Source organism: Ischnura elegans, chromosome 9, assembly GCF_921293095.1.
Source record: "Ischnura elegans chromosome 9, ioIscEleg1.1, whole genome shotgun sequence".
Lineage (NCBI taxonomy): Eukaryota > Metazoa > Arthropoda > Insecta > Odonata > Coenagrionidae > Ischnura > Ischnura elegans.
This window is the reverse complement of record NC_060254.1, coordinates 32,833,353-32,843,080: the sequence shown is the minus strand read 5'-3', so window position 1 is coordinate 32,843,080 and position 9,728 is coordinate 32,833,353. Positions and strand designations below refer to the sequence as shown.

At 37.3% G+C, this 9,728-nt stretch overlaps 1 protein-coding gene across 1 annotated transcript; it reads left to right on the top strand.

Moving 5' to 3' along the window:
• Positions 1-2,185: 2,185 nt before the first annotated feature.
• On the top strand, positions 2,186-9,190 carry LOC124165273 (lysosomal thioesterase PPT2 homolog). The gene is made up of 5 exons (XM_046542603.1): positions 2,186-2,731; positions 2,809-2,950; positions 3,160-3,267; positions 6,097-6,370; positions 7,226-9,190. Exons 1-5 carry the CDS (start codon positions 2,594-2,596, stop codon positions 7,422-7,424), a joined length of 861 nt encoding a protein of 286 aa, XP_046398559.1. The 5' UTR covers positions 2,186-2,593; the 3' UTR covers positions 7,425-9,190.
• The last annotated feature ends 538 nt before the right edge of the window (positions 9,191-9,728 follow it).

Sequence of the window (9,728 nt, the reverse complement as noted above, 5' to 3'; positions counted from 1 at the left end):
GAAAAGTGACGATATTGGGCACGCAAAATGATTATACACTTAATAAATATATTTTTACGATGAACTAAGGCATTTTATAGCCTTGACTGTGAGCAAAAAGCTAAATAAATCAAGATAAAGCTAGAAGCGATCGTATTAAATAAATTGATTAAGAATGTCATATGTAAACATGGGCGTACCCAGCGAAGGCCAGGGGGAGCAGCTGTCCCCCTAGAAGCAAAAATCGCAAAAGTCTTTAAGCAAAATCAGTACTGAATTGGAACGAAAGTATTCAACAAATTTTCTTCAAACCAACGAAAAATGATATGTATTAACATAAGTTAATTAACTGAAATAAAACTATTTTTTCAAGGAAATGATCTCATAAACTAATAAAGCGCTGTTATAATGTTCTGATAATGTTGGTTTCATTCATCTTTTCCATGCTAAAATGTCTCAACTTGGCTTGCCCCCCCCCCTCCTAGAACATGGCTTCCCCCCCCTACACCATGGCTTTCCTCCCCCTAGACCATACCTTTTCACCCCCTCTGGGTAAAAAGAAGAGGTCCTGGCAAGTATCACGTAATTTTTTCCGCAAAAACCAGTTTATTGCGATCTCGGTAATCTTCAATAAAAATAATTAAACAAATCGTTTTATTTATAAGCCCAGTACAATGAAGCCTAGATTAACGTATTTACACTGAAAATACACATTTTGAAAAATCCTACGTGAGATTAAAAAGAAGGCGTGGAGCAAAATCCTACGATATTTCACAAAGGGTGAAGGGAGGGGTCCATAAAAAGGCAAAATTATTTTTGAAGCGCTGCAAAACCGATTTGATAACTTGTGATGTATAGACCTTAGATCTGAAGGAATGACTATAAAAAATAGAATGGAAATACATCCTTCTGCTAATGCTAGTTTCTTTTCTTCGTTTTCATAAATTGTTTTTACTTAAAATTTCTGTATTTTGGAGGAAGAAAGAGCAGTATTTAAATATCTTTTATGGTCTTGCGTCTCCAAGTGCTTCGAAATATCATACTGCCGTGAAAAATAGAAATTTATCTGTTACATTTCACACATTTGACAGAGTAATCGCGTCTGGATTTTTTTAATAAAATGAGATTCACTTCTTAGATGATATTTGAATCCACATCCTTTTTTCTTACGTATTGTGACAAGAATATAAAAAATTAAATTATGTCGTAAATTGTTTAAAAAATTTTTATTGAAAACTCTGTAAGTACATACGTACAAAATTACATAAAAATATTTAATAAGTTATTCAATATATTAAATATAATTGATTGTTATAAAGCAAATTTATTTTTAAAATTATTTTAATCCAATCCTCTCTTTCTTTCTAATTATAAATATGTTAATGGTATTATTTATTCCCAGAATTTTCCGTAGCGTACGTAAATCGTAGGTGTCACTTGCAAAGCCGGCGCTAGACCTTTTTCCACCATCGCAAAATATATATAACACGAGAGCTGTCTGCTAAGTAAAACATTATGCATTTATGAAATAACTAAATTACTTACCTAAATAATATAAATGCTGATTTGTTGACATCCCTTTTTAGTAGCGCTAGCGCGCAGCTCAATTTGCATCGCATAATTGACCGTTTAAAAATTACTATATGCGAAGGCGTTGCCGCGTTACTTCGTGAATGACCGGCAAATTCTTTACACCATGACCCTTTTCCTCTCTAAAATTCCCCCCGTTTACAACTTTTGTACAAGATTTCATGTTTTTATAACGATGTTCCGAATAATGCTAGATCGCTAACGAGATAAGAAAAAATCTGCGGAAGTTTACAAAGGGCTTTGTTTTCATTTTACTGCCACAATATTTCTCGTCGCTGCCAATGCCGAAAAATGCCAATGTTCATTAATTGTAAGTTCACCAATCCAACCATGGTTGAGAGAATACTTGTCATACATAACGCAATAAATATTAGTACTTTTAATTGAAAAATCGCGAAGAAAATGGTCAAAATACCGCAGTGATACAGTGAATCCCCATTCGTAGCCATGCGCTACGACGATGAGCGTCCCAACCGTGACGTCACGCCGCTTTAAAAGTGGGTGGGGAAGGAAGGGAGCGGAGGGGAGATGTTGGCCACACGGCGAGACATGGGTAGGGGTGGGGAATGGCGGGTCTAGTTCTTATATGGTCTAAGCTGCCATTCAATAACAAAACACTTAAGGAATGCGAGAAAATGTTGTCTGTTTGGTCAGCTTCAGTTTAAAGGTGATCAGTGTCTCAAATTTCTGATTTTAACTGAGAATTGATTTTTCTCGTTTGTTGAGAGAACTCTTTAGGCTTATATATTTGTGTAACTTTGAAATCTGAATTGCCTGCGTCTGCTAAATCACCTAGGGCGCTGGCGTTGATTGGTGGTTGAAGTGGTGAGAGAAGGTTGATCTTGTTATGAAATTGTGCGTATTCAGCTGTCTAGACTTACAATGATTAGCAGATTTTTTATCAATTTAAAGTGTGGTTTACGGTAGCATTTGAACGACCTTGTTTTGATGAATACTTAAGACGCTAACGTGCGTTTCTGACACTGAATATATTTTCACTTAACTATCGTGTTAGAGGGTAAAAATGAAGACTTTACTTTTACTACTGTTCGGAGCTCTCTTTTGCTCATTCACATGCATCGCATACAAGCCAGTTGTTTTGATCCATGGGATCATGGCAGAAAAAGGAAGCCTAACCCTTTTAGCGAATAGGATTAGAGAGGTGAGTTGATCAGGTATTTGTATAGAACACTACTCGGTATAATAAAGAATACGTCACTAAACACGTTCACTTCTCAGGCTCACCCAGGAACTGAAATATACATGAGCGATAGATTTAACGGCTGGTCGAGTTTGGTCTCAATGTGGCATCAAGTGAAAGCCTTTGGGTCGGATTTGATGAACGTGTCATCATCGCACCCGGACGGGATACATCTAATTGGTACTTGGACTTCAGTATAAGGTTTAGTAAAAGTATAGTGATTTGAAGCTAATGCTTTACTTGAGAAGCTTTGCTACTTTTAAGAGTTGTAACGTATTCGTGATCATGGAATTATATAAGTAGACTGTGAATATTCTATCCGGAGTCGAGTGCTGAGGGTGATGTATCATGAAATTCACTACTAAAATGTGGCATTCGTTTCCTTCTAGGATTTTCTCAAGGTGGATTGATTTCTCGAGGCATTCTGGAGAGCTTTCCTGGTCACAATGTAAAGACGTTCATATCCCTAAGCTCTCCGCAGGCGGGGCAGTATGGAAGTATGCGAGTGTGATTTTTTTAAATTATTTTTAATGTACTTAAAAGTATTCTACAATGTAATTGCACGGTTAGGGAATTATATGGTTAATCACAACAGGCTTAGATAAATACACCTTGTTGAAATCATTCCATCTTTCTAATTACGGTTGCACTTCTTCTGGAGGTGCTGTTTCCAAAGAAGCTTTTCATTTTATATTTGATTCCAGTGAATACCACATAGACAACTTTTATTAACTAGTACTTACTTTTATTTATATAAACCTGTAGCTGTAAAGCCCAGGCCATATTTTCATGAATTTTCACTGGGCTAAATTGAAGCTACTAAAAATCACCATTTCCACCCAAAAACTCATCCAAGTTACAAAAACCAATTTATTTTTCAATGGATGTGGTGCAATTCCTTTTAATCTACAGGAAGAAAATTTGGCCCTTAACTTAGCCATCGGTCTGTCAGTGGGGGGACAGTCTTGGCACGTGACATTATTGTAAACGCCTGCTAATTAAGCTCGGATTGCATGCCCTCCACAAAGCTAACCTGTAGAATTCGGCCTCGATACCCTAAGTAAATCTTTTATTCTTTGCAAAACATCCCTCCGTGTATTGCGATTCTAAATATGGCTTCCTTCTTATTAAACATCAACTCATTATTACGGATTTCCTAGTTGAGAGTTTCCATCGCCTATCGAGACCAATTTTGCTCATTTTTACTTTTAGGACCACACCAGGTGATGAAATAGACAATCTTGAATGTATATATATATTTGAAACAATGTTTTGTGAGTTTATTTTGAGGTATGGTGACATTATAGATTAAAAACTAAACCTTTTAGTGTTCCATACAGTATTTATGAAAAAACTCAACCGGTTTCAACCTTTTCAGGTCTTTATCAAGAGGTTTATAATAATGATAATGACCTGAAAAGGTGGAAACCGTTTGGTTTTTTTATGCATATTGTGTGGAATACAACAAAGTTTATTTTTGTGTTCATAATATATATATATGTATTAATTATAATACTCATGCAGACGATAAATAAGTTTAACCTGTGTGGCCTTTGTGTCAGCGCTTGGCAATGCTTTTTTGTCAAAGGCCCTGTGATTGGTTGGTTTCATCCAAATGGATGAAAATTTAGAACCTGTCATATCCATTTGGACAAAACGATTTTGGTCCAAACGATAGGACCAAAAGACAGTTGGATGAAATTTTGACCGTGGGACACAGTACCCGTCAGTTGTATCAAAATTTGATGCAAATTTGACCGTGGGACATCGGCTTAAGGATTGCAGTTCCCACAGAGCTACGGAGGTATGGATTCAGGTTGGAGGGGAGATTTCCTTCAGCTTCCAAGTCGATCGATAATACTGGTACTCGGGACTGAGTGTTCGGAAAATACGATGATGAAGTAGTGACAACGGGAGTGTTGCATTCGGGTTGCTCTTCTTCAGCTCAGTAATCAGGTCATGGAACATGTTCGCCAGTTGAGAAGTGTGCTTAGGGACGGATGCGAGGTCGTCTATAGAAAACTCAAAGAAGTTATCGAACAGCGTGTACAGCCGAGCAAGGAGGATTGTTCGAACACTGACATGAGTGTATCCCAAATATCTTTGGCATCAGTCTTCTTGCGAACATGGATAGAAGGCTCTTCATCAAGCGCAGTACCAATAATGCGAGCCGCTCGCACCTCACATTGCCAGTGGCAGTAGGCATCCGACGGTTCCTTATCACCTATTGGCGCGGCCGGACACTTACATGTACCGTCGACGATGGAATAAAGACACTGCTCTTCAAACACAGTCCAATCTGCCTCTTCCATGTTTCCCATTGGTCTTCACTCGCTAGCTTGTGAACACTTGAGGTAACTCTACTTTCATCACTAGTTTCCAACTTTGTTTCCACCATGTTGGGTAGTTATTCACTGCGTGGTCCAATGTCTGTAACTGTCAATTAGTCAAAAAATCACAGAATTTCACTTAAACGCAGTGTTGAAGTTTGTCTGAGCCCATAACCTGTTGTGGTTACTAATACATAATTAGAAGACTTGGACCCAAAAGTAACTAATGACGAACAACTTTTAATGGAACCGAAATAAAGAGATGCTCACACAAAGAGACATTGGCAACGACTGGTTACAACAGGAAACTAGAGGTTGCTAGCAGTAAACATATATGCCACAGGTGACAGCACCACCAAGTTGCACTCGAGCGCACTAGATGGCGCCATGTACCCATAAATGGTGAGGGTTATTTCAACTTCAATAACTGTGCCATCAACTTTTGGCCTGCAAGACTTGGCTTCTTTACTGATAAATTTGAGAGGTGTTGAGGGAAATTAAGGAAACAAGAGGAAAAAAGGAGTCTATTAATGATGGCTAATCAGATTTGACCTGATCCACAGCTGCTCAATTCTGTGATGATGATAGTGGTTGGTAGCATAAACACTGGCTATGACTGAGCGACTGACATGGATGAAAATCTTGAAAGATTTCTTTCACATCCCTTGGGGAATTTTGGGGAAAATTTTTTGTAAAGATACTTTCAAATGCGTTTCACTTGCACTGCTTATTTCAAGTTTAGTATGACATGGAAGTTACTGCTCATTTTCCAAATCTTTGCTTAGTGGAAAATTTGAGTCGTTCAACTGCATATATGGTTGAAAATACTGTCATTCACTTATAATTTCCTAGTTTGATTTGAAATAAAAATTATGTGTACATGTGTATCTACTCATTTCTGTCATTCGAGATGGACTGGAAGGCTCGATTAATAAAGTGTCACTCTTGAATAGACACTGTTTTTATTAATAGCATTTATATTTTTTTCTTTTCCAGCTAAATTCCTTCATTTGTTTTTTCCAAATTTATGGAAAAAAACTGCTTATGAATTGTTCTATTCGGAAGTGGGCCAATACACATCTGTTGCTAATTACTGGAATGATCCATACCATCAGTCGCTGTATTACCGCTACAGTGCCTATCTGCCTCAGTTAAACAATGAAATAATCACATCTAACAGTGAAAACCAATTGGCTAGCTTTTCTTCTCTGGAACATCTAGTTTTGATTGGTGGTCCTGATGATGGGGTCATAACTCCGTGGCAGTCAAGGTAAGGGTGATAATACAATTCATCTTCTGAAAAATAAACTGAACCACTGAACCATAAGTGATGTTATAGTTTCAATAAAATCAGCAATAGGGTGGTTTCCTATTTGTTCAATTGCATAAATCAAAAGATTATTTCTCCTGGAGTTCATATTTCACACCTTTAGATTTTTGAATGGCAAAATCAATTTTTTGCGATTAAATTAAAAGTGAAATTTTTCGAGCGCACGAAAACGCTTCGGCAAAGTATGAATGCTGGGAAAAGCCTGCGTGATGTCATTCTGGTTCCGGCTGCAACCATGTGAGGCTATGAGAGCTGCTACGATGCAGGCTGCTAGCAGGTAGCTGAGTACCCTGCTAGCAGGTAGAGCTTGGTTTAATTAAGTATTATTAATACCCTATCAATTAAGGAAACTTTCCAACCAAAGGCAATTTTAATAAATGATTAGTGAGAGATGTTTCCCTGAGCTCTGTGCCTCATGCATGCGCTGGTAATCTCAGACGATGTAAATCTCGTATCTATTCTTATAGAATCTGGGTCCCTGTGACGTCACATGGAGTGGCATCGCATGGGTGCCAATCTGGCCTTTTTCAAATGAGGTTAAAATTGACCATTAATATTCGTCTGCACTGGGGTTTCAAAAACTAAATACTTTGTATATTATGAATACACTAATGGTGGGTAATGAATTACAATTTATGCCTTTTGTTTTCTTTGATGAAGGAAACTACCCTATAATGTATGTGTATGTTTGTTTGAATCATAATTTGTATACCCCCTTTTTATTTTGATATATAAATGAAGCAATCCTTAATTGCAGGATTGAGTTATTTTTAAATAATATTTACTCCTTTTCAGTCACTTCGGATACTACAATATGAGCGATGAAGTTGTTGAGATGAGGGATCGAGAAATTTACTCCAAAGACTTATTTGGACTAAAAACATTGGATTCATTTGGAAAAATTACCACTATTGTATGTAATGGAGTGCAGCACTTTGACTGGCATCTCAATTTATCTGTTATTGACAATCATATTATTCCTTATTTAGATTAATGAAATTATGTGCATTAATTAGTATGTGACTCTGTCTGTTGTTGAAGGCCGAAAATGACTAGCTTAAAATGGTTTATCCATCAATTTCAAATGCTCCCATTTGAAGCTGTGTTGTTACCAAAAAAAAAGCTGCTCAATCTTTGCTGCAGAAATCGGAAGCCTATGAATGATTATGATAATTTTTTCTAGTCGCTTTTTCTTGGTAAATTGTGAGATTGATGGTACGTATCTATATTTTGGATACAGCTGAAGTACCACTGGCTGTGGTGACTAGACTATCTCTTATGTGGTGCTGCTTAAGAGATTATTGCATGCAGTTTTGATGGAGCTGACATGCATATTAACTACCCGTCTGAAAACTATAGAGAGCATAACCCCAGTGTCATAAAATATTCTCTCTATCATCTTGGAGTGTGGTGGCCCAGTAGGTACAATGCTTGGCTACTGATGGAGGTTATTGGATTCCAGTCCTGGTTAAAGCTTTCTGACACCCCTGAAAGTATCGTCTGGCAAGGTAAGGTACCCAAGGGTCACCAGCAGATTGCATTCAAACTTCGCAATGTGATAGGAAATTAAATTTGCAAAGACAAATGTGATCCCTGAAGCACCTGATGAGAATTAGTTTTCCAGCTACTATTAGTGGAAAATAATATAAGTAAAATGTGTAGATTTGCGCAATCCGTGAACAATATTACTATCTAGTTGCAGTATATTGCAGCTCCAGTCATATATATTTAGAGATGGTTACTTGTTGCTATGCTCGAGGTAGAGTGCCATAGGAGTGGTATTGTTGTTATAATGTGTTATTGTTCTATTACCGATTTCGTTGATTGATAAGTAATTTCTGTCAGAAATGTCTTCAAAACTAGGGTCCATTGGTTGCTTGAGCGAGAGCACTTATCACTTAAAATTTCATTTACCGTTGAAGTTTGAACACAATCTGGTAGTGACCCTTGGGTACCTTCCCTTGCAAGTGTCCAGGCTCAGGGAAGGAGTCTGGCCCCCCAACCCTGAATATGAGACTTCACATGTTTGTGACCTAGTCTGTGGTGACCTCCACCCTCACCTGTCCAAACAGTCAAATGGGTTGAATCACTGAATGAGTGATAATCATTTTACTGAACTTTTATGTTGGGTAGATATCAGTGGTTTGTCGGTTGATGCATTCCAATATGTATCCTGATGGCTGATGAAAAGGAAACATTTGGCCCCTCAAAAAGAAAGAGAGAATTAGGGGAATGAGTAAATGTTATCCATATTTTTAATAACTCAATTAAATTTTACTATATTTTATATGGGAATACTGTCAGATTTTTTTCTGATTGTAAACTTGTATGCATTAAGTTAGAATGTTTCATTAAACCAAACTATGTGTCATCGGAAAGAATTGTCACGGTCAGTTTGGACCCTTCTCTGTTCAAGGTGGATGGATAGGGGTATTATAAATCGTCTCCAGCGATACTTTATGGATGTTATTAATCTACATAATGAAATATGGATTTTACTTTTGTGTTTCATTGTGATGGATGGATTTGGCATCTATCATCCACTTATGGCACCATCATATTTAATATTTTCTATGCACTGTCTTCTTGTTGCACCATCATGAAATCATCCATTGCGTTTACCTTTGAGCCATGACATAAACAGCTATTAATGAAAATTTATTCTCTCATAATGCAATTCTAACTTACTTTTAGTTATGTAGAGTGATTTTAAAGATGCACATTATCTATGTGTATTTTATTAAATATTTTTGTATCAAATATGTCTCTCTTTGAGATCTGGAATGATTATTTCATGGAAACCTTAGTATTTGCTGTGCTCCATAGCCTCTGTTTTTCTTTCACTGTCTTCCTGTTAGTGTACAAGTAACTGGGTGCTTCCTGGAGGAGTGAATGCTACCACAATGGCTCAGTGCTAGTGCTTAGTAATTTCTCTTGAGTCACCTTTTTAGCCCAATACTTGCCTAAGCACTCATCCCCGATTGGCACAAATGAAAATGTTAGCTCTTGGTGGCCATTGGTGGTTTTCTAGATGATTTTAAAGGCTGCACTCAATTGACTCTTTCCAATCAGGGAGGCTGAGAATATGATAAACAGTATTCTGGCTAAGTGTTTAGCACATTCCCTGCCACGAATTTTTTTAGAGGAATTCACCCATTGTGCCAAAGTATTTTTTCTTTTTCTTTTCACTTTAATACTTGGATCCTTTCCACTTGAGTTTTCGTGAGCATTTGGCTACGTGTGCTGTATCGGTCATGTCATATACGCAGCACCAAAGTAACTGCGACCAATGGCTTTT